The sequence below is a fragment of the Perognathus longimembris genome, chromosome 26 (assembly GCF_023159225.1).
Source record: "Perognathus longimembris pacificus isolate PPM17 chromosome 26, ASM2315922v1, whole genome shotgun sequence".
Classification (NCBI taxonomy): Eukaryota; Metazoa; Chordata; class Mammalia; order Rodentia; family Heteromyidae; genus Perognathus; species Perognathus longimembris.
Genome location: NC_063186.1, coordinates 6,608,401 through 6,633,660, shown reverse-complemented (window position 1 = coordinate 6,633,660; position 25,260 = coordinate 6,608,401). Strand labels below are relative to the sequence as shown.

Sequence of the window (25,260 nt, the reverse complement as noted above, 5' to 3'; positions counted from 1 at the left end):
ACTTTGAAGTCAGCCCAGCACCAATGGCCCACTCCTGTAATCCTAGGCTGAGATCTGAGGATCATGGTTTGAAGCCAGCCCTGGGCAGGAAAGTCCACGAGACTCTTAATTTCCAATAAACTAACCCCCCACCTCAAAAAAAAAATAAAGCTGGAAGTGGCACTGTGGCTCAAGTGGTAGAGTGTCAGCCATGAGCAAAAGAAGCTCAGGGACAGTGCCCAGGCTCTGAGTTCAAGCCCCAGGACTATCCAAAAGTAACAACAATATAACATCTTTGAAGTCTCCCTGAAGTAGATACAAATACCACTCCAGGTCTCTGTGCATTTATTTTAATCTGATTGATCATTAAGTTGAAATTTTAATCAGTATGAAAGGTCTACATTAGCAAATACTTATTTGGTAAAAACAGATCCTTTATAAAAAAAACAGGTTTGGAACTTCTCCAAGATAGAATGCTGTCTCTTCAGGTGTTTGGTGACATCAGTGTGGAATGAGGCGCCTCTCTTCCCCATCCTCCCAAGACTTGTGGATTTGTGGTAAATATCTTTGTGTCTAAGAAATCTCCAGTTAACCTGGCTCCCGGCTGATAGCATTCTATGCAATAGCAGTGCCTAAACATAATCTCTTTGTAGACAATGATATCAGTAGCCTGAAGCTTCATTGCCTATGGCTGGTGGCAGCCAAGCATTGCTACATAGCCAATGTTGAGCCGGGCACTGGTGGCTCACGCCTGTCATCCTAGCTACCCAGGAGGCTGAGATCTGAGGATCCAAGCCAGCCCGGGAAGACAAATCCACGAGACTCTTATCTCCAAAGAGCCAGAAGTAAAAGGGTAGCTCAAGTGATAGAGCACCAGCCTTGAGCCCAAAAGCCAATGGAGTGTGCCAGGCCCTGTGTTCAAGCCCCAATACAGACACACACACACACATACACACACACACACACAGATAAGAACCAATATTGATATTTAATACAGTGCCACCCACATCATTTCAAATAGACAAAGGAGAAGGGAGGAAGGGGAGACGTAGCGTAATGAGTGGGAAAGATAGACTATTCTAGCAGGTCAGTAGGTTTGGAGTTTTGTGTATATGTGTGTGTTTTAGACTTTGGTGTCTACTCTGTGCCCAGGGAGGTAGGTCCCCAGAGAGCGCTCTAAGTCAGTCACAGTCTAGACTGGGTCTCAGAAATCTATTTCTGTTCCTGAGAACCTGGGTTGCAGCATGTATTTCTTGAGCTATGCAGTGTGCAACGCCAGCATCAGTACATACCAGCCTGTATTTCTTTGTCTTGTAAGCCTGAATTGAAAACTCAGGGAAATAAGAAATGGAAGCTGGGTGCCGGTGGCTCACGCCTGTCAGCCTACCTATTCGGGAGGCTCAGATCTGAGGACGGTGGTTCAAAGCCAGCCTAGGTAGCAAAGTCCACACAACTCCTTTCTCCAATAAACTCCTCAGAAAAAGCTGGAAGCAGCTCAGTTTTCTGGCCTGTGAAATGGGACAGCTTGACTGTCTTATTTGCTGTCCTAGGAGGCTAAACGCCTAAAACCCAGAAGATCCACCCTCTAGGCCTGTACTACCCCAGGCCTCCCCACCCCCATCAGAAAATCCTGGATGGATGGGACACATGACCCTGCCGTCAGACAATGCCCGGGCCGGCCTCTTCCCTTTCAGCTTAGTGAATGATAGAAACTCATGGACCTCAGCAGACAAAGAGCCTCTGACACTGGGGGGCAGGGAGGGTGGAAGCTTCTAGAAAGACCCGTGACCAGGACACGGGGATCTGGGGGCTGGGGAACCCAGAGGCTCCACATCTGCAAACCTTGTGGCCACTGCAGAGACACAGAGAGATGAGCGAGAAGAGGGTGGTGGCTGACGGGCCTCTCCAGAGGCGCAGGGCAGCATCCCTCCGAGGGGGGACCAGGCCCCCCTCGTCCCTGGACAGCCCCCCGCCCTCCAGGACCAGTGTCATGGGGAGCCTTGTCCAGGGTCCTGGCGTCTATGTGGGGACAGCTCCCAGCGGGTGCCCAGGGGGCTTGGGGACCCGGGTGACCCGCCGGGCCCTGGGTATCAGCAGTGTCTTCCTTCAGGGCTTGCGGAGCTCGGGTCTGGCCCCGGTGGTGGCCCCTAGCTTGGAGAGGGACCACCGTGAGGCGGAGGACTTAGGGGGCTGCCTGGTGGACTACCTAGCCAAGGTGCACGCCTTGGAGGAGCTCAGCCAGGAGCTGGAGAGCCAGCTTCGGACGCACCTGGAGGGCAAGGCCAAGCGCTCGGGAGGCTGGGACGCGCTGCGGGCGGCCTGGACCACCAGCTGTCAGCAGGTAGGGTCAGCCTGGGCCCTGGGGTGCAGCCGGGGTGCTGGAGGGGTGGGTGGGGGAGGGAGGATTGGTGTGAAGGCAGAGGAACTGACTGCCCCCACCCCCCCCCCCGGTCTCCTACTGCAAAATGCTCGCTGTCTCATGGCACTATGCGGGGATCCCCCCCCCCAGCCCAGAACCCCGCAACATCCCCTCGTGGGGAATCACCAGAGCTAGCCGAGGGAGAGGGAGCTGAGATTTGAACACCCCCCCCCCCATAGCCGGGCTGCCTCTGTCTCCTTTACTACGGAGGAAGACACCCGCCCCCACCCCACCCCAGTCCATGGATTGGGTAGACGGGGTGCAAGAAAGAGAACCGTAAGCAGAGCTGCATCCCTGTCACCTATACCCGCAGCGTCCCAGAGGAACCCGAGCCACTTCCGTAATGTGCCAGTGAAAAGGGCACGCTGCCCCCGGTGCTGTGAACGCCCCGTCCCATTTCACGGAATGGCTCCAGAGGACTATCGCACTGGAACGCCATGGGGGCGGGGGGGGGGGTTCTGATTGTGATGGTTTAGATCCGCGTGGGTCTTTGTGCAGAGCTGGGTTGGTCTACACCCCTTCCCTCCCCACCCGGGGTGCTGGCGCCGAGACTGAGCCCCGGGACTGGGCACCTGGATTGGACTCGATGATTTCCCAACACGGGCTGCTCGCGCTCTCCCGCTCTGACGGCCACGCCCACCTCCGCGGGCCTCCGGGCCACGCCCACCTCCGCGGGCCCGCCTGGCCACGCCCACCTCAGCGGGCCCGTCTGGCCAAGCCCACCTCCGCGGGCCTCCGGGCCACGCCCACTTCTGCTGGCCTCCTGGCCACGCCCACCTCCGCGGGCCCGCCTGGCCACGCCCACCTCCGCCCCGGCACGCCCACCTCCTCTGGCCCGCCTGGCCACGCCCACCTCCGCTGGCCACGCCCACTCCGAGAGGGCTAGCCTTTGCAGGCGGGCCGCCTGGGGCTGCCGTGTATTATTTCGGGCTAAATGCGGTGTATTTGGCGGCACGGACCCCGGGGGCAGTGGCTGTGCCAGCCAAGGCGACGCCGCACGCCGCAGATGGCTTAGCGACGGCACGGCACAGGGACGTACGTTCGGGAGAATGTTTTAATTTAATTCGCTTTTTTAGAGAGAGACCGGAGGGAGGCTGGAAGGGAAAGGGGGCCGGAAGGTACTACTGAGTCACAGAGGGGGCCACTCAACGGCCTGACCAGGCTTCAGGGAGCTGGGTGGCCCAGGCTGGCCTCGACCTTGGGATCCTCCTGCCTCTCAGCCTTCTGAGTATTCTGGGATTCCGAGCATTGCACCCCCACATCCCGCATGGGAGGCCTTGTGTGTGCGGGGTGTTGGGGGGGGACAGGATTTTGTGTTTACCTTGCTACGTGGAGATGACTTGAAAACCCTCGAACTATTTTACATGACTTTTTCCTAAAAAAAAAAAAATCAAAAAACAAATGAACTTAACGGTATGTGCAATTGAGGACATAATTATACAGAGAACCATTACTATTACAAGGGATTAAAAAAACAACACAGTTACTTGACTGTATATCTCTAATGAAGATTCATAAGAGAACTGGGGAGGGGGGTTCCCCCCCCTTTTGTTTTTTGCCAGTCCTGGGGCTTGAACTGAGGAATCGAACCCAGGGCTTTATGCCTGCTAGGCAAGCACACTGCCACTAAGCCACCTTCCCAGCCAAGGTGGGGGGGTGGGGGGTGGGGGGGAGGGAATTTTTAAGTTCCAGTAATTGTTTTTGTTGGTGGTAGTGAGAGGACTGTTCTTCTGACGTGTATGTGTCGTAAGATAAAGTGAAAGAGTCATTATTCGCTGGGCACCGCCTTGAGTCCTAGGATCCCAGTTCAAAGCCAGCTTCAAGGGGGGACAGTCCGTGAAAGTCTTATTACCGATAACCCCCCCCCCCCAAAAAAAAAAGCTGAAAATGGAGCTGTGGCTCAAGGGGTAGAGCGCGAACCTTTAACAATAGAGCTCAGGGGCGTGCCCAGGCCCTGAGTTCGAGGCACAATCACACACACACACACACACACACACACACAACAACAGTGAGATCGTAAGGACCATGGCCGTCACAGCACAATGAACATTCGAACCTCAGGCTGGTCTTTTACAACTGCCTTTGATGATGAGATCATAGCTCCAAGGGGAGAAATGGGTTCAGCTAGGGCTAGGGACAGAAAATAGTCCGTGGGAGGTGTTCAGGAGATCATGAAAAAAGTAAGCGCGATGCCCACACATAACCTTGTCCGTTTTCTTGATTTATTTTCCAAGTCAGTGAGTAAGCCTCTCAAATAAATCATGCCATGGAGTTTTGTGGGGGGTTTTTTGGCCAGTCCTGGGCCTTGAACTCAGGGCCTGAGCACTGTCCCTGGCTTCTTTTTGCTCAAGGCTAGCACTCTACCACTTGAACCACAGCTCCACTTCTGGCCGTTTTCTATACATGTGGTGCTGGGGAATCGAACCCAGGGCTTTATGTATACGAGGCGAGCGCTCTTGCCACTAGGCCATATCCCCAGCCCCAACCATGGAGTTCTTACGGGGAAGTATATACCATCATTGGCTCCGAGTGCTCACCGTAGCATTGTAGGCATTAGTACACTCGCAGCGGCGCACAGGGGGACCTCCAGTATCTCAGAAGCACCCCCACTTTGTGAGCAAAGCCCCCAGAATGTTCTCTAGGCCAGCTGCAGGGAAGCCCCACTCTGAGATTGCAGGGGGGGGGTAGGGGGAAGCATCCCCAAACCGCTGCCTCTGCCTGGGTTATCTTGTCCGGTAGCACCACCTGCTGGTTCCTCTAGGTACTGCAGCCCTTCGGATTCCCTGTCTCCCTGTGGCCTGGTCTCTAAAATATTATTTGTCGTTACTTTTGAATAATTTTATTTTTAATCATTTTATTATTGTTAAGGTATTGTACAGAGGGGCTACCGTTTCATAGGTCAGGCAATGAGGACATGGCTTTATTTTCTCTCTTTGGGTGCCTGGGCGCTGTCCCTGAGCTTCTTCTTGCTCAAGGCCTAGCGCTCTACCATTTGAGCCACAGCGCCACTTCCGGCTTTTTCTGAGTAGTTTCTTGGTGGACTTTTCCTTCCCCGGGCTGGTTTTGAACCACGATCGTCAGGTCTCAGCCTCCTGAGTAGCTAGGATGACAGGTGTGAGCCACCAGTGCCCGGCTCATTTTTTATTGTTTGTTTTTTTTTTAAGTTAGGTTTGATTCCTGTCATCCAACAGCCAAAGCCACTTTGACGGTGAGAGGCAGCCAGACAAGTCACAACACCCCAAGGTGGCTTTGTCACAATTCCCGCCGCAGCTCTCATTTTCCTAATGACAATTAAAAACAACCAGGGCTGGGAGGTGGCTTCGTGGTAGAGCGCTTGCCTAGCACGCATGGAGCCCTGGGTTCGATTCCCCGGCACCACATTCGCAGAAAAAGCCAGAAGTGGCGCTGTGGCTCAAGTGGTAGAGGGCCAACCTTGCGCTGAAGAGCTCGGGGACTCTGTCCCCCACGGGTGCCCCTGCGAGGGGGCTCCTGACCTGCCCGCCCCCTGCCGCCCCCCTCCAGGTCGGGGAGGCCGTCCTAGAACACGCGCGGCTCATGCTGCAGCTGGAGACCATCCAGGCGGGGGCAGATGACTTCAAAGAGAGGTAAGTAAGGCTCTGTGCCCTCCCCCAGACTCCACCCCACCCCACCCCGGAATACCAGTAATGGGGGGGGCTACCATGGCGGTGAGGGGCTGGGAGTTACCACAGAGCTCAGCGACTGCGGGTCCTCAGCTCCATCCGCAGCCGCCAAGTGAACACAAGCAAGCTGGGCTGCCGGGCAGGGACGGGGCGGGGGGGGGGGGGGTCCCCACCTGTCATCCCAGCTGCTCAGGAGGCTGAGATCTGAGGATCACAGGTTCAAAGCCAGCCAGGTCGGCGAGACTCTCGTCTCCAAGGAACTACCTACAAACGGATCCTCAGGGGAGGGGGTCCCCGAAGCCGTGCCCATGGGGGTCACTTCACCCGCAGATACGAGAACGAGCAGCCCTTCAGAAAGGCGGCTGAGGAGGAGATCAGCTCTCTCTACAAAGTCATCGACGAGGCGCTGCTGGCCAAAACGGACCTGCAGAGTCAGATCGAGAGTCTGAAGGAGGAGCTGGGCCTCCTGGCCAAGAGCTACGAGGAGGTAGGCGGGCGGGGGGGGGGAGGAGAGGGGAGTTAACGGGCCATAAGAGTCTCACGGACTTTCCTTCCCTGGCTGGCTTCGAACTGCCCTCCCCAGATCTCAGCCTCCAGAGTGGCTGAGCTTCCGGGCAGGAGACACCGGCGCCTGGTCAATGTTTGTTTTGCCTCAAAATGCCAGACCGCAGGCGTGGCGCGGTTCGTGGGGGATAAGCGTCTCAGGGACTTTCCTGCCTGAGCTGGCTTTGAACCCTGCTCCTCAGGTCTCAGCCTCCTGAGTAGCAGGGATGAGCTTAGCATTCTGCTGATGTGTGTGTGTGTGTGTGTGTGTGTGTGTGTGTGTGTTCACCGTCAGGACGTGAAGCTGCTGTACAAACAGCTCCTGGGGTCTGAGCTGGAGCGCGTGGACATTGCCACGGTCACGGGTCTCGACGGCATCCTGGAGTCCATCCGAGTTCAGTGGGAGAGAGACGCCGAGCAGAGCCGGGCGGAGGCCGGGGCCTTGCTCCAGGCTAAGGTGAGACAGGACCCGTCAGGGGACCCCCCCCCCCCAACGTGGCCACTTCCGCCTGCACCCCGAAGGGCCGTCCCCCTCTCAGGAGTGAGGGTTCCTCCGAGGACAGGTGGAGTGTCCGCATCACCCTAAATCAGCCGGGCCTGGTGGCTCCCGCCTGTCACCCTAGCGCCCCAGGAGGCTGAGATCTGAGGGCGGCAGTTCAAATCCAGCCCAGGCAGGAAAGTCCCAGTGAGACTCTTATCTCCAATGAAGCTCTCAAACAAACAAACAAAAAGCCCACAGAGGTGGCAAGCGGCCTCCGGGTGGCAGAGCGCTAGCCTTGAGCAAAAAGAGGAAGTAGGGGTGAGGAGCCCCCCCACACCCCGAGATCTGACTCCCCACAGCAACAGGTGGAAGTGGCGCAGACGCAGGAGGAGCAGCTGGTGGCCGCGCTGAGGGTGGACGTGCACAACGCCAGCTGCGAGGTGCAGAGTCTGCAGGCCGAGACCGAGTCCTTGCGGGCCCTGGTGAGCGCTGGGGGGGGTGGGGGAGCCCCCACCACGCCCGGGGGGGGGTCAGCTCCCACTACACGGGGCCTGGCTGCCAAAGGGGGGGTCCCACCTCACACGACAGGATGGGGGGAGCATCTGATCCGGACTCCGGGGGCCCACGCCCATCATCCTAGCCACTCGGGGGGCTGAGACCTGAGGACGGCGGTTCAAAGCCAGCCTGGGCAGGAAAAAAAAAAGTCCGCATGACATTTTCTTATGATCTCCAATGAACCATTCAAAAGCCAGAAGTGGGGGCTGGGGATACGGCCTAGTGGCAAGAGCGCTCGCCTCGTACACATGAAGCCCTGGGTTCGATTCCCCAGCACCACATATACAGAAAACGGCCAGAAGTGGTGCTGTGGCTCAAGTGGCAGAGTGCTAGCCTTGAGCAAAGAGAAGCCAGGGACGGTGCTCAGGCCCTGAGTTCAAGACCCAGGACTGGCAAAGCAACAACAACAAAGTATTCAGAAGAGAAACCGCCATCTTTTCTGGGCTTTCCTTGCTCGTTACTTTCTAATCACAGAATATGACAACGGTGTAACTGTTTGCCAGGCATTCGTGTTGTACTAGATGTAAGTGACAGAGGGATAACAAAAGCTCAGTACACACACACACACACACACACACCCCAAAAGTGACCAAGCGGGGCGGCTCATGCCTGTAACCTTAGCCGCTCAGGAGGGAGCGATCGCAGGCTCACCGTGTTCAGGGTCCCCCCCCCCCCCCCCCGCCCGCACCCCAACCCAGCAATCCCCGGTTTGGAGACCTCATCTCCACCAACGCAAAGCCGGGCGCGGTGTTGCAGAAGCGCGGCCTGGAGACGAGCCTGCGGGACGCGGGGCGCTGGCACGAGGCCGAGCTGCGCGACCTGGGCGCCGTGCTGAGCCGGCTGGAGGCCGAGCTGGGCGACGCGCGCGCCGACGCCCAGCAGCAGCTGCAGCAGCGCGCGCACCTGCTCGCCAGCCGCGGCCAGCTGCAGAGCCACCTGCTCGCCTTCCACGCCCTGCTGGACCGCAGGTACGGGGGGGGGGACCCCCCAGGAATCCACACACCCCCGGGACTCCACACACACACCCCCAGGACTCCACACACCCCCCCAGGACTCCACACACCCCCCCAGGACTCCACACACACCCCCCCAGGACTCCACACCCCCCCAGGACTCCACACACACACCCCCCAGGACTCCACACACCCCCCCAGGACTCCACACACCCCCCAGGACTCCACACCCCCCCCAGGACTCCACACACCCCCCCAGGACTCCACACCCCCCCAGGACTCCACACACACCCCAGGACTCCACACCCCCCAGGACTCCACACACACCCCCCAGGACTCCACACACACCCCCAGGACTCCACACACACCCCAGGACTCCACACACACCCCAGGACTCCACACACACCCCCCAGGACTCCACACACACCCCAGGACTCCACACACACCCCAGGACTCCACCCCCCCCCAGAACTCCACACACACACACCCCCAGTCCTTAGGTCCATCTTTGCCCTTCCTTCCCCTCACCTCGCCTCCTCTCTTTCCTTCCTTTCTAGCTAATGGAGACACTGCCCCCTCTCACCCAAGACAGCGCCCAGGATGGAGGTGTTCAGTCCCCGCGGGGTCCCCCAGTGGAGTGGGCAGCGCATGGAGATTGTGGGGGGTCGGAGAGGGTCCCCCGGCCTCCATTTAAGTAGTGTGTAGCTTGAGCACCCACCCTTGCCCCCCGCTCTGAATAAACGCTTGGTGTGCAGTGGCCTTTGCCCCCCCAGAATCCTTGGGGTGTGTGGGGGAGGGGGGAGAGCCTGGGTTTGGGTTTTGAGACGGTTTTCCAACACGGGCTAAGCTGGCCTTGAACTCCAGGTCTCCCTGCCTCAGCCTCCCAAGCGCAGGGATTAGAGGCCTGGGCCGCCGCCGGGCACCCCGGAACGGCCTTCACCTCCAGCCGTTGCCTCCCCACGCCAGGGTCAGCCCGCCGTGGGGTTATCAAAAGTCAAGTGTGCTCCAGCCCTGGCGCCAGCCAGGGCCGGGCACAGCGGTGCGGCCTTTAGTCCCGGCCACCTCCGAGGCGCAAAGGGGAGGATGGAGGTTTGAGGCCTGGGCAGGCAAATTGAGACGGGCACTCAACCACGAGTCTGGGCATGGTGGTTCACGCCTGCAACCCCAGCTATAGGGGAAGGGAGAGTTAGGGGGGGGATGGAGGTGCAGGGCTCAGTGGCCCCCACCCCGGCCCCCGAGATAAAGCCCATGACCCTGTGGGGGGGGAGGGGGGAAGCTGCGAGTAGACCGAAGTGAAAAGTCCCTGAGTTCAAATCCAGCTCAAATCCCTCATGCCCTTTCTGGAGGGAAAGTTAGGTAGTGCTTTATTTTCTGCATCAAAATGATGAGTATTGTACACACACATCACACACACACAGACACACACACACACATCACACACAGACACATCACACACACAGACACATCACACACACATCACACACACATCACACACACATCACACACATCACACACACATCACACACATCACACACACATCACACACATCACACACACATCACACACATCACACACACATCATACACATCACACACACACATCACACACAGACACACATACATCACACACACAGACAGACACATCACACACATCACACACACAGACACAGACACATCACACACACAAACAGACATCACGCACACAGACACATCACACACACACATCACACACAGACACACAAACACATCACACACAGACACATCACACGCACATCACACACATCACACAAATACATCACACGCACATCACACACAAACACATACACATGCATCACGCACACAGACACATCACACAAATCACACACATACAGACACATCACGCACAGACACATCATATGCACACATCACACACGCACAGACACATCACACACATCACACACAGACACACACACAGGCACACATCACACACCCGCACGCACACACCCGCACGCACACGGGCCGCTCACGGGCTCAGGGCTTCTCGGAGCTCGGAGCCCGTGGCTTCGGTGTTTATTTCACAGTCAGGGACTCGGACCTCACGGTTCTCCCGTCTTCAGGACAGCAGGGTTAGCTGCGATCTCGCGATGGCACCGCCTTCCGGACGAGACCGGGGGCTGCAGAGCACCCGCGGGCGGGCGTCTCTGGGAGGCGCTTCCGGCAGAGGCCACGCCCACCCCGAGTCTCCGCCCAGCGCCTGCCTCACCTGGGTAACTGGCACACCTGGAGGCAGACGCCGCCCCGCCCCGCCCACCACGCGTCACGTGGGCCCGACGCAGGCCGGTGGGCGGGGCCGGGCCTTCCTTCCCGCCATGCACCGCGCGGGTCGGAGGGGCCGGGGCGGGAGGGCCTCGCCAGCCCAGGTCACGGCTCCGCGGAGGCGGCGGCCGCCCCGGCCCGGCCCCGGCTAGGAAGGGGGTGCGGTGGTCTCCGGGGCCGTCCGTCCCGTGCCGAGGGGCGCCGTGGGGGCCTCCCCGGCCCGGAGCCGCGAGCGGGGAGGGCGGCCGGGGTCCTGCGGCCTCGGGCCGGGCCGCGGGTGGGGGGCGGGGGCGGGGGGTGAGGCGTCGGGGCGGCTGTAGGGCGTCGGGGGGGCGGGCGGAGCCGCGCGGAGGAGGCGGGCGCGGGTTTTCCTCCCAGGCGTGTTCGATCCGCGGATCCGCGGCGGGCGTTCGTGGGGAGCCCGGGCGCGGGTCTCGACCCCCCCCCCCCCGCCTGCTTTGGGCACGGGGTGCACCGCGAGTCGTGTCTGACCCTCAGAACCAGCCCGCACCCTAGCCGGGGGCATTAGCCGGGGTCAGGGGGTGACGCGGGGTGACCTGCGGGGGTGTGCGCCCCCGGGGCCCCGCGGGGAGCCGGAGGCCTTGCCAGTCCATCCCAGGGCCCCTCCGCGGGGGTCGGCGAGGGGCGGGGCCCGGGGGGCCACACCCGGCTGTGGGGGAGCGCGGCCCCGGGCGCCGCCGTCCCGCAGGCCTCGCGCGGGGCGGGGTGGGGCGGAGGCCGTGGGCGCTTCGAGAAGCCCCGCGGGGTGTGTCCCGGGTGGCACGGCGGTGCCACCGTGTCCGGGGCGGCTTGGTGGTGGCGGTGTCACCCGTGTCTCACCCACTGACGGGCTCGGGAGCTGGTGTAGACGGTCCGTGTGAGGCGGGTTAGTTCGCCCCGCTGATGCTGCGCGGTTGCCGTGGTGCGCGCGCGGCCGGGGAGGCCGGGGTGGGGCGAAGCCCGGTCTGTGGGATCGGGACTGTGGGATTCCTGGAAGTCGGAATCCGCCCAGGCAGAACAGTACGGGGCGCAGAGCCTGGGCCGGGCCTCCCGATGGGGCCCCCGGCCCCCCCCCCCATCCGCGGCTGGACTGCTCTGCCCTCCCTCCCTCCCCGCTTTCCTCTTCACCCTCCTGCCCGCGGTGGCAGTGGGTAGGTGTGTGGATGTGGGGGTGGGTAGGAGGGTGGGTAGATGGGTAGGTAGGTGGGTGTGGGGTGGGTGGGTAAGGTAGGTGGATGGGGTGGGTAGGGGTGTGTGTGGGTAGGGGGTGGGTATGTAGGTGGAGAGGGGTGAGTGGGGGGTGGGTAGGTAGGTAGATGGGTAATGTATATGTAATGTGTGACAGGAGTAGTCTGTGTCTATGTATTGATCATTGGTGAGGAGACTTGTTTCCTTAGCTTTGGAGGACACCTTTAACTCCCCACCCTACCAATGACCTTCCCGGGGAGTAAATATGCTAAATATGTGGACTAATTAGGCCCCTCCCTCAAGGTAATTATGCAGCCAAATAGGCTCCTTCCCACCGGCTCCTCATGCTGATTATGTGGGCCAATTAGTATCTTTTACACCGGCTCATCCTGCTACTGAATGGAGCCAGTTGGGCCCACTGGCAAATTACGTTAATTATGCAGACCAGTTCAGCCCCTCCGTGGGCTAATTATTCAATTACATAATAATTAAGTTTGAATTGTGAATTACATTATGAGCATATTGGTGAGTTGTTACTAATCAGATTAACCATTAGTAACTAGTAATCATATTAGCATTCATCATTAACTAATAAATTATAATAGTAATTACTGAGCAAAAATGATGGTGATTCTCCCCATTGACCACAGGAGGGCGCCCCAGCCCCAGGGCTGTATGAGAGGAGGTGGTGTTTCTCCCGTTCCGATACAGGAGGCGCCCCAACCCAGGACTCTGAAACGGCGATTCTCTCCTTTCGCCACAGGAGGGCGCCCCAACCCAGGGCCCAGACAGTGGTGACGATTCTCCCCATTGACCACAAGAGGGCGCCCGAGCCCCAGAGAGAGGCAGTGGTGGCGGTTCTCCCCATTGACCACAGGAGGGCGCCCCAACCCAGGGCCCAGAGAGAGGCAGTGGTGACGATTCTCCCCATTGACCACAGGAGGGCGCCCGAGCCCCAGTGAGAGGAAGTGGCGCTGATTCTCCCCTTTGGCCACAGGAGGGCGCCCGAGCCCCAGGGGTCAATGCAAGGAAGTGGCGCTGATTCTCCCCTTTGGCCACAGGAGGGCGCCCGAGCCCCAGGGGTCAATGCAAGGAAGTGGTGCTGATTCTCCCCTTTGGCCACGGGAGGGCGCCCCAAACCCAGGGCCCAGAGAGAGGAAGTGGTGGCGATTCTCCCCTCTCACCACAGGAGGGCGCCCCAGGCCCAGGGATCAGTGAGAGGACGTGCTGACGATTCTCCGTCAACCATGGGCGGGTGGGCGGCCTGATCCCCCCATGCTCGTGGGCACCGGCGGGGCACCCGGGCCGCACACACCCCACCCCTGCACACGCGAGGCCTCGGGGCAGGGGGTGGGGGGAGCAGCTTTATTTCCGGTACACAGGCCGGGGTCCTCGCCGTCCGCCGAGCCCCGCCCCCGGCACAAGGCCCCGCGGCCACCTCAACCCGCGGGCTCAGCGCGAGGCCTCCCCGCCGGCCCGCGCCTCCTTGGGGTCCTCCGCCGCCATCTGGGCCTGCTGGGGAGAAGTCGGGGTGAGCCGCGGAAGCAGGAACCACAATGCCCCCCATCGCCCTCCCCTCCATCTCCCTCTCCCCCATCACCCCCATGGCCCCTGACGCCCCCCTCTCCTTCCTCTGCCCCAGGGCTCCAAACCACCCACCCCAGATGACGCTGTCACCCCCGAGAGCCCCCATCTGTGCTGGAGACCGTGGCGGAGCCCGCCCTCCTCTGGCTGAGCACCCTGGATGCGGGGAGGGGGGCAGCGCGGAGGGCCTGGCCCCCCACGCCTAGGCCTGGAGCAAAGCCAGGCGCCGCCCTCCGCCCGGTGTCTGGTGCCCGGGTTGAGTGGGGTTCAGGCCCTCATGGCGGGTGGGACAAGGCCGAGGGCCCCCGGGAGCACCAGGCCCTTCTGGGCTTCTCCCCAGAGCTCTCTGCCTGTGAGTGAAGCGACAGTATCTGTTGGTCCTGGGACTTGGACTCTGGGCCTGAGTCTCAGGGACTTTCCTGCCCAGGCTGGCTTCGAACCGAGATCCTCAGGTCTCGGCCTCCTGAGCAGCCCGGGTGGCAGTCGTGAGGCACCGGCGCCCGGCTCTAGCATGGACGGTGCGGGGAGGAGCGGAGGGCAGGCTGGCCTCCCCAGGCGTCCGCGCTTACCTGCTGCTTGAGGGCCTCCAGAGACTCGAACTCCAGTCTGGCCAGCTTGATCTGGATGTGCCGGGGCTTGTCAGGAATGGCGAAGGCAAGAATGAACTTCAAGGCCAGGAGGGCGTGCTGCAAACAGGGAAGGGCACGGGGCGCTGAGAGGGGGAGCAAGGCGCCATGGCGGCCCCAGCCCCCCGCCCTCCCTGGTGGCCTCTGGATGGCAAAGACGCCACAGTGGCCACACACCAGCGCCCGATACGCTGTGCTGCCACTGAATTACACAACCGTGCAGCGCCTTCCACAGTGGCTGGCTTTGAACCCCCGATCCTCAGATCTCGGCCTCCTGAGGAGCTGGGGTGGCAGGCGCGGCCTGGGCGCCCGGCTCAGTCAAGGGCCTTTTAAATACGATTGCATACAAGCCTGGCCCTAAACAGTACAGCGCTTGTAACTCTATAGACAAGTCAATGGAATATTTAGGGTAACCCCCGAAGCTCGCTCTCCTGTCCCTCTCCCTCAGCCAGCGCGGCTCCGCACTTCTGCACTGGAAGGTGTACTGCGGATTCATCACGGTTCGTTTGTTCAGTGAAGTAAGCTGAGGCCGGCCAGGACAGAAAAGAGATGAGACTCCATGTGTAGGTAACCAGCAAAATGCCAGACTGGAAGCGTGGCTCACGTGGTAGAGCACCAGTCAAGCAAGCCAAGCAACAAAAATAGATTAATTCATGAAGATTTTATGTTGGCCTAGTACATGTCCCATTATCCCTGGAACCTAAGTGAACATGTGATTGCGAAAAATGCAAGGAGTGAGCTTGTAAAGTAAAATAAAACGTCTTTGACATAAACTGAGGCTTATTTAAAACCCATTAAATTGACTTACAAATGCCCAGCAATAGTCGCCTTACTAAGCTGGTCATTATTCTGCATAATATCTGTATACTATATAATACAAATATATGTGTAAATTTGGCTAGAGCTGAAAAACTATCTTTGGAAATACTAGAACAAAATCATATTAACATTAAGAAGCTAGTGCAGCTTAACGTGACGAATTAGTAAACTCTACCAGGCAGCATTCAAAACGCCATGATGCCTTTTGAAATTTCATGAAGTCATACAAGAGACAGTCATGCCAAGAGTTAACCCCATAAAACAATGGGTGGAATACACCCAAAATCAAAGTCAAAGGTCCAATATAATCTATCCGTGCCTTGCAGTTGTCCACTGCAACAAATATTAGATTTTTAATAGATAGATAATAAATCTGCTCGCTGTCTCGACAGCACCTGCAAAACCTCAGGAAGGTATTTTAATGGTGATCTGGCTCTAGACTGACGGTCCAATTCCGTTTAGCTCCGGAGTCTGCACAACCGCTTCCATGTTGAATGAATGTCTGTTTTACATCCAAATGACATGCTCTCCCTGGAAGTCATCTTTCATTGTATGAACCGGAGTATCTCTCTTGACACGCGTGTCAGCAGTGCGGAGGGGCGGAGGGGCAGTCGTGTCTGTTCGTGTCTGACGCTACTGCTCTGAGCTGGGCGCCAGCTTTCCTCCTCAGCGCGAGGCACCGTGTCTAAGTCAGAGGCTGGACCTGCTCATGTGTATTTAAAGAAACTCTGCAATCCAACTATTTATTTCAATAAACTCTGTAATCCAACGTCTTGGTGCTGATTTAGACTTAGACGGTTGATTGGTATTCCACCAGATTAGCTTTACTTTCAACAAGCTTTGGCATTTGCAGCGGTTCTCAGGCCAGTCGCTCTCTAACAAGCCTACCAGCGAGGCTGCTCTGCGGCTTGTTTGCCCAGTTCTGGGGAAGGCCGCGCTTGCTCCTGCCCGAGTGCAGGCAGTTCAGGCTTGCTGGCACAGACACCAGGCATTTCTCTCCACCCATCGTTCGTTCTTAAATCAAGACTCTTCCTCCGAAAAGGACCCGCCAGGCGCCATCTTACACAGGCCTAGGCATTCCTTTAGATAATTCTGTAAATGCACCAAGAACGGTCTCATTTGTACTTGAAAAAAGGCCCACCCGCCTCGCAAACTCACTGAATTCTGCCTGTGAATCATGACTGTTGGAGATGCTTGTTTATCCCCGCACCAAGCACCCCCGCAGGCTTGCACAAGAACCCAATCACTGGCAGCCAGCCCTCCGGGGAACTTGGGGACAGGCGAACAGCAGTGGGGTTTGATTGACAAGGTGCTCTCGAGCCTTTTGAATTCAGAATCACGCCAATGAATTCCAATTCAAAGAATACATACATAAAATTTAAATCAAGAAGATCATTATTTCTGTAAGGAAATGCCTTTCTAGCTCCCACATGCGAACAAGGCCACAGGAGCGAGACAGCACCACACGCAGAGAAGCAGGGAGAACGCGGCTGACTACTGCTGCCCGCCTCACAGGTAGAGAGAACAATGTCTAGCCGGGTTGCTGGCGGCTCACGCCTGTCATCCTAGCTCCTGAGGCTGAGATCTGAGGATCACGGTTCAAAGCCAGCCCGGGCAGGAAAGTCCCTGTGAGACACTCATCTCCAATGAACCACCAGAAAACCGGAAGTGGCGCTGTGGCTCAAATGGTGGAGGGCTAGCCTTGAGCTGAAGAGCTCAGACACAGTGCCCAGCCATGAGTTCAAGCCCCATGACTGACAAAAACAACAACAGAACCCCCCACCAAGTTAGATGTAGGAGACAAAGGAGCTGAAAGAGAATGCTTTCCTATGATTCTCGATGATGGGGAGTTCACCAACCCAGACGACACGCGTACCAATGACACGAGCCCGCAGTGGGAGAGGACACCTCTGGGCACACAGCTGGACATGGAGCAGGGCGGGCGGAGCACACGGGCCTGCTCCTCGCGGCTGGCACCCCGCCAGGGACTGGAGGATCACAGATGTACCGCAGCCCTGCGGGCCAGTGCGGACCAGGCCTGGCCGGCTGGGAGGCCACACACAGGGCGAGCTCTGCCTGGGCGTTCTTAGGGAAAGATGCGGTGTGGAGATCGTGCCTCCATCAGCCCTGCTCTGGCCGGGCACTAGCGAGGAGCATTTGGAGCAGCAGAGCATGCGCAAACCAGGAGCGTGAACAACAGCATGCGCTAGTAACCCTGCCACCACTGGGGGGTGCGGGGGGGCCCTGAGGTTTCCACGCATCTCAGTCCATTGCTACAGCCATGTCTGTCAACAAAGTCTTCACTCCACAGCCTGTCCAACGTCTAAACACCACAAACGCCATTCTCCTGAACGAATATAATGGCACAGGAAGACTCAAAGGAGGGTGTAACTTTGTATTAAAACAGAACAGAGGGCTGGGCGTGTGGCTCAGTGGTAGAGCGCTCGCCTAGCATGTGTGAGGCACTGGGTTCGATTCCTCAGCACCACATAAACAGAAAAAGCCGGAAGTGGTGCTGTGCCTCAAGAGGCTAGCCTTGAGCAAAAGCAGCTCAGGGACAGCGCCCAGAGCCCTGAGTTCAAGCCCCAGGACCAGCAACACACACACATACACATACATACACACACACACACACTGAGTTGCAGAGCAATTTGCAAAAATTAGATAACCTCAAAGTCAAATTTAGAAAGAACATGGGCTAATGCCACCATTTTCAAAGGCAGAAGAAAAATATCTTTTTTTTTTTTGCCAGTCCTGGGCCTTGCACTCAGGGCCTGAGCACTGTACCTGGCTTCTTTTTGCTCAAGGCTAGCACTCTGCCACTTGAGCCACAGCGCCATTCTGGCCGTTTTCTGTATATGTGATGCTGGGGAATCGAACCCAGGGCTTCAAGTATACGAGGCAAGCTCTCTTGCCACTAGGCCATATCCCCAGCCCAAGAAAAATATCTTGCAAAGAAAAGCACAGGCAAATTTTCTTTCAGCAAACAAAATCTTTCCCTGTATTTCAAACACCTAAAAAAAATAACCAAGCAAGGCCTCTAGCTCGGTAGTCCCCAAGGACAGAAGCCCCACCACCAACAATGACACCAGGACCGGCCATTCCTCCAGACAAACACGTGCTCAAAGTAAGAATCCTGGGGCTGGGAACATGGTCTAGTGGCAAGAGCGCTTGCCTCATATTCATGAAGTCCTGGGTTCGATTCCCCAGCACCACATATACAGAAAATGGGCAGAAGTGGCGCTGTGGCTCAAGTGGCAGAGTGCTAGCCTTGAGCAAAAAGAAGCCAGGGACAGTGCTCAGGCCCTGAGTCCAAGGCCCAGGACTGGCAAACAAAAAGCAATTTGCCCTTTATGCACGAGAGATCGTTCCACTGTCTTTCCACATACAAATCACCCCCAAAAGGCATCTCAGAGGCCCCAGGTTTATTTTCTTTCAAGAAGAGTGAAAACTTAAAAAGACACTTTAGGAAGCGATGTGAAAACAGAATCTGGAAGTCGTCCAGCATTTTGATGATTTTTATAATTGTCTCATCCTTATCCAATCTGATAGCAATTTGTCTTCGTGGAGGCTTTCCAAAGGTTTTCATAGCAATGATGGCTCTCTTTATTTTAGCTCACACACACACACACACATACACACACACGTTTTATAAAATCAGTTTTCATTCTGTTTCATTAAATCATGGTAACTGACAGTAACAAGAATGCCACCTACCCATAAACAAATTCGGAGCTAAAACGTCCCTTGGTTAGCACCGTCTAACTCGACCCTCCACCCGGCAGGCTGGGATGGGGCCTGTTGCTTCTTGTGGAGGGTTACCAGCGCCCCCATTTCCCATCCAGGGAAACTGGGGCATGTGGAGACCCCAGGAGGAAGGGCCGAGGACCCCAAGTCAGCTGCAACCTGGTCTGTCACATGCCAGACACTGCCTGCCCATCCAAGACAGGGAGGATGGTGACCAGGACAATGGTGCTACTTAGCACCGCCACTGCTACAGCAATCGCGTGCTCAGCCACACAAGGCTTAGCTGATAAAAGGGGGGAGCGTCCTCACTCACCTCCACCGCCACTACGATCAAAATGAGGTCTGTCTTGGAGTCTGGAAAGAATGCATCCACTTGCGGTGACATTCCAATCAGGGCACAGTTGGTGACCACGGAAATGACACTCATCGTTTCAAAGGCCAACTAAAGGGAAAAAGAAGGTGTCATTCAACGGCGCCGCCCGTGGCCACAGCCCCCGTCTTGTCTTCGGATGACCTAAACCCCGGGATGTGTGTGGTGGGGGGAGCTGTTCTCGGTATAGTTTAGACCTGTGTTTTGTCAGGAGATGGTTTGCTTTGGTCTTACAACGCTGAACTGAGCCGGGCACTGCTGGCTCAGCATCTGCCATCCTGGCTACCCAGGAGGCTGAGATCTGAGGATCGCGGTCCGAAGCCAGCCAGGGCAGGAAAGTCCGTGAGACTCATCCCCAGTGAACCACCAGAAAGCCAGAAGTGGGGCTGTGGCTCAATGTGGTAGAGCTAGTGCTCTGGCCTTGAGCAGAAAAGCTCAGGGACAGCGTCCAGTCCTTTCACTCAAGCCCAAGAACTGGCACACACACAAAATGTAAAACCAAAAAACATTTTAGAGCCTTGTGTCTTTGCTAACCCAAAGCAGCATGTTCTACTTTCCCAACTGGAGGCCCCAGGATTCTGACTGCAACACACTCTGGGGCTTGAACTCAGGGCCTGGGCACTGTCCCTGAGCCTCTTCTGCTCCAGGCTAGCGCTCTACCTCTTGAGCCACAGCACCATTTCCAGTTTTTTGATGGCTCACTGGAGGTAAGAATCTCACAGACTTTCCTGCCCAGGCTGGCTTCTAACCGTGACCCTTACATCTCAGGTTCCTGAGTAGCTAGGATGACAGGTGTGAACCACCAGCACCCAGCTTCTTTTGTGGGTTTGTTTTGTCACAGATTTGAGGCGCCCCCCCCAACACACCCACAATTACCTGCCACACACCAATGCTGGCTGAAGGTTCTGCAAACGGCCGTTTGAAGACCCTGCACATTTTCAAGGCATCTGAACTGACTTCCGTAAAGTTATTTAGCACCGCGAAGGCAGCAGCAAGGGGATAAACGCAGGAGAAGAGGCTCACGTAGCCGAACTGCAGGAACAGCTCCAAGTAATCGTCAAAGGTGCCCTGAGATGGAAGCCACAGAAAGGATGTGTGGTTTCAGTGTCATAGGACGGGAAAATTTCAGCCTCTACACATTACAATAACAAAACACACACACACACACACACACACACACACACACACAGCTGTACATGTTGGCTTTCAGGCATTTCTTTTCAACCAGGAATTTATAACGGGGTTTCTGAAATAAAGAAGGAAGAATGACTTAACTGCTCGTTTCCTTGTGCCAAGCCACCAAACTAATACCTTGTTCCCAAGACAAACAGGAGCAAAGCTAAACTAGATGCTCTTACTCAACTAAGAAGGAAGAATCCAGGTCCACCTTTAGGATCGGGACCCTGACGTCATGGATAACCTAGAATGTCAGACTGACCTTCCTTTAAAAACCAAATAGTGAAGACACAGAGAGAATGGTGGCACTGAGGAAGCTCATTGCTATAGCAATAACAAACACTACCTACAAAACACCCACGTGCGTGGCGCTGGTGGCCCCCGCCTGTCATCCCAGCTATTCAGGAGGCTGACATCTGAGGATCGAGGTACAAAGCCAGCCTGGGCAGGAAAGTCAGTGAGATTCTTTATCTCCAGGGAACTGCCAGAAAACCCTAAGTGGTGCTGTTGGCTCAAGTGGTAGAGTGCTGGCCTTGAGCAGAAAACCTCTTGGACAGCACCCAGGCCCTGAGTTCAAGGCGTACGACTAACAACCACCACAACAAAACACAAGAAAACCCCCACTGTTAACACTATACTGATGGTTAAAGACTCTGGAAACTTCCCAACCAAGATCAGGAACAGGACAGCTCTTTGATTTGACACAACCCTAAGGGTATAGCCAGTACAATAGGCAAGACAAAGAAATCAGAGAAACTATTAAGCAGAAAAACATTCAAGTTATCTATAGTTGCAGAAAGTATAATTTTCAACTCCCTAAAAATAACCACAAAAAAATGATTCAACCAAACAAATGACTTTGATAAGGTTGCAGGATATGAGAATACACAAAAATAATAGTACTTCTCTCCACTAACAATGAAAACAAAATGAAATTAAGACAATTACATTCAAACAACCCTGAACAGAACAAGTATCAACTAAATCAGAGTGCTGAGACTTATTTATACATTGAAAACCACACAACTATTGCTGCAAGAAATGACATAATATGAAATCCCACTTTCAATATCCAAAACGGACATTGTATTTACACACACACACACACACACAGACACAGACAGACAGACACAGACACACACACACGAATTCCCTACACAAACCAGTCTACCTGGTATCTTTATTTTCACTCTTCTGTACATTCTCTGACAAACTCATTTTCTCAATGAACCTTATTTTCACTCTTCTGTACATTCTCTGACAAACTCATTTTCTCAATGTCTTCCCTGACACATGCAATTTTCATCTTCACTTTTGTAGAAAGGCCTTCACTGGGTGTATCTTACTATTCCATAATCACTTATTAAATGTCTTTGCCTCACAAAAAATAAAGAAATTACATCAGTGGAAAAAAGAAGTCTTGGCAACAGATTGGTGCTGGACTAGATACTCAGATGCAAAGAATGAATTTGGGCCCCCTTCCTCAAACACAAAAGTTGACTTGAAACAAAGCAAAGACCTATTATCAAAGTTAAAAATATGAACCTCTAGTTTCCTGAGGAGAGTCAGACAGTGGAGTTCAAACTCTCTCCACTGAGATGTCACAATGAGAGACACCAGAGTCATAAAACCTCTCTACATGGTGTGAGGAGACCCAAACACCAGAGTCATAGAACTTCTGTGATCTCACGAGATCAGACACTGGGCGTAATAAAACCCCTCGTCTGTGATCTCCTCAGGAGATCTGGACACAGGAGTCACGAAACCTCTCCGCGGTGTTCTCCTGAGAACAGCTGGACACTGTAGTCACAACACCCCTTCGTTCTATCTCCTGAGAACGGTCAAACACTGCAGTCCTAACACTCCTTCACCCTGACCTCCTGAGAAGTCCCCAATCTCCCCACTGTGATCTCACCCCATGGAGTCGTGAGGCTAGATCACAGGAAGAGCCGTGCCCAGGCGTGTCAAACCCTCTCCATGGAGAGATCTCGCAAATCCTCTCTACCGTGAGCCCTGTGGGAGACCCTGACAACTTTCCCCGTGGGTCTCAAGAGAACGAGACACGGGAGCCACAAAGGCTTTCCCGTGGTCACGGAGTGTGGGGGCCACAGAACATGAGCAGTCAGTGTCTCCGTTTGCAATCACACCTCTCCACTCCAGGCTCATGAGGAGAACGAGCCACTGGCTTGACCAGAAGTAAGGGGAGATCATTTGCATCTGTCCTTTTTAAACTCTTACAAGTCATTTTTTGAATATGTCAAGGACATCCCGAGTGAATGTAATCTAGACATCCATCATCTCAAAAATTAAACTGAGGAATGGAGTTCTGTTTTGTTTTTGCCAGTCCTGGGCCTTGGACTCAGTCCCTTGGCTTCTTTTGGCTCAAGGCTAGCACTCTGCCTCTCGAGCCACAGCGCCACTTCTCACCGATTTCTGTGTCTGTGGTGCTGAGGAATCGAACCCAGGGCTTCATGTATATGAGACGAGCACTCTTGCCACTAGGCCATATTCCCAGCCCAGCAATGGAATTCTGAACTCACTTCCATAGTAACACTAGTCGTTTGTTCTAATCATTATTACCAAAGCAAAAAGAATTTAAATACAAAGAATGACCCTCCTTTTACATGTGTGGCCAGCCTTTTGGAATATCTAGCTTAAGAGATGTGCATGTGAGACTGTGGTTGGAGCCTCCATGGTGAGAATTCAGTCTCCAGAACTACTGTGGCCTGATGGCAAGCAGCACTTCCCAGAGCAGGACCATGTGAGAACCACACAGCCTTAGTCCCGGGCTGGTGGGACAGGGTCAGAGGACCTCCATGAATTGGCTTCATTAGGGCCATGTTTGAAGATTTCTTTTTTCCTTATTGACTCTGCCCTGCATTTTCCTAGTTTCCTTTTTCTTTTTTTTTCCCTCCCCCCCCCACCCCCGCACCTTTTTTTTCCCTTTTTCCTTTTTAAATTTTGTCAGTCGTGGGGCTTGAACTCAGGGACCGGCGCTGTCCCTGAGCATTTTCGCTCAAGGCTGGCGCTCTACCACCTTGAGACACAGTTCCACTTCCGGTTTTCTGGTGGTTCACTGGAGATGAGAGTTTCAAGGACTTTCCTGCCTGGGCTGGCTTTGAACCTGAATCCTCAGCTCAGCCTCCTGAGAATCTAAGGTGACAGGCAGGAGCCACCAGCTCCCAGCCTCTGTTTTCCTAGTTTTCTACAGTGGGTAAGCAAGCGTGACTGTTATAACAATGTTTCTCCCACAGCCTGGAAACTTACAGTCGCGTCTCCATCTTCTGAGTGCTGGGATTCCCGGGGTGGATGAGTGTGCTAGTTTTTCTCATTTCCAGCCTGAGCTGTCTGAGGGGAGGAAGAGGAACCAAAGTGCAAAAGCCACGCCGTGAAGTTCCCCGGTTACACAGGGTTTGTGGTCGTGTTTCCAGTTGGAGAGCAGTGCTGGAACTGAAGGTTATTACACCTTCCATCGCGAAGGCGGGCAGGTGTCCCGCGAGGCGGGAAGAGGCAACGGGGCCTCAGGTGGCGGCCCTGTCCCTTCCCTCGCAGCACAGAGGAGGCGTGCCTGGTGCAAATGACTGCACGGCTCGCTGAGAAAGCCACCCGGAGGGAGTGTGAATTTGCTCTGGGAACTGTAAGGGGAGGATGTTCTTTGCACAACTTCAGAGAAAAAGAGCTGAGAGCAGGGTGTGCAAACTGCCGGAACAGAGGGGGCAGCAGATTAGAGATGATATCCTGGGCAAGGGAGACATCAGACAGAAGAACGGCAGCGGGGGTGAAAAGCTCGCGCACCTGGAGGCATTGAGGGGTTCGTTTCCACTGGAGCAAAGGAAGAGAAAACCAATTGGGCCCCAAATAACTTCTTCCAGCACAACCCAGGAGAAGACGCTCAAACCACGACTAAGACTGAGGGCTTATTAACTCATGGCAAGCCAACACTCGGCCAGTCCAGCAAGAACGGCTCCCGGCACCCACGTGCTACCCCCCACTTCCATGCAGGTGTTTTTTTCTGTCTCTTCAAGAAACGACAGCCCTGCTGTCCTAGAAAATGCTAGTTCATGCATGGAGATTTTAACCCAAACACTTGTCACCAACACAAGACACCTGCACAGGTGAGAAATGGACAAGACAGCGGGGTGCCGATGGCTCAGGCCTTGTTATCCTAGCTACTCAAGGAGACCAAGATCTGAGGATCACAGTTCAAAGCCAGCCCAGGCAGAAAAGTCTGTGAGACTCTGATCTCCAAAACCTACTCAGAAAAGGCTGGAAGTGGCACAAAGAGGCTCAGGGACAGCTCCTAGGCCCTGAGTCCAAGCCCTAGGACTGGCAAGAAAAGAAATGGACAAGAGAGCAGATGGAAAAGGGCGAGGGGCGTGGCCACACTGCCAACCGAGCTCTGCACCCCACAGAGCAGGGGAACAGGGCCCCCACACCCACTCCGCTTGCCAGAGGGTAACAGGGACCAGGCCAAATGAGCAAAGACCAGGGGTGAACAGTAGCCCCTGCCCTTAAAAGGGGCCAGAAAAGAGCCATGATTCCAACCCAGGAACCACCACAGGTGTCAGCCATTACCTACACGTCTCTAACCAGACCTACTGAGGCCCCAATACCACCCTGAGATGGATGCACAGAGCTACGAGCACCTGGTCTTTCACTAGGGACCTGAGAGCCCAGTGGGGACCACTGTACAAATAAGACAGGGAGACACACACAGGAGGCGGAGAAGCGACTCTTACACAAACCACAATTCCTCAGCTATGACAAACGCTAGGAAAGCCAGCCAGCAAATTCAACAACAAGAAGATAAATTCATTCTACATGAAAAAAAAGAGAGAAAGAGAGAGAGAGAACCTGGGCTGGGTGTTTGGTGGCTCTCGCCTGT

General features: G+C 55.6%; 2 protein-coding genes across 3 annotated transcripts in view; one reads left to right on the top strand and one right to left on the bottom strand.

The window, feature by feature from the left end:
• Positions 1–1,762: 1,762 nt before the first annotated feature.
• Positions 1,763–8,593, top strand: Bfsp2 (beaded filament structural protein 2; the record flags this gene model as incomplete). Its single annotated transcript, XM_048334465.1, has 6 exons — positions 1,763–2,320; positions 5,921–6,003; positions 6,370–6,526; positions 6,878–7,039; positions 7,423–7,545; positions 8,375–8,593. Coding segments are annotated over exons 1-6 (1,215 nt in total), but the record flags the coding sequence as incomplete, so codon positions are not given.
• A 4,838-nt stretch (positions 8,594–13,431) lies between these two features.
• The window catches only part of Ano10 (anoctamin 10), a 35,357-nt gene continuing 23,528 nt past the window's right edge, over positions 13,432–25,260 (bottom strand). For both annotated transcript variants that reach the window (XM_048334664.1, XM_048334665.1), the window contains exons 10-13: positions 20,076–20,267; positions 19,143–19,271; positions 14,207–14,323; positions 13,432–13,568 (exon numbers count right to left, since the gene is read on the bottom strand). In XM_048334664.1, the coding sequence (XP_048190621.1) occupies positions 13,506–13,568; positions 14,207–14,323; positions 19,143–19,271; positions 20,076–20,267 (501 nt within the window). In that variant the 3' untranslated portion in view covers positions 13,432–13,505. The remainder of the gene's footprint in view (positions 13,569–14,206; positions 14,324–19,142; positions 19,272–20,075; positions 20,268–25,260) is intronic.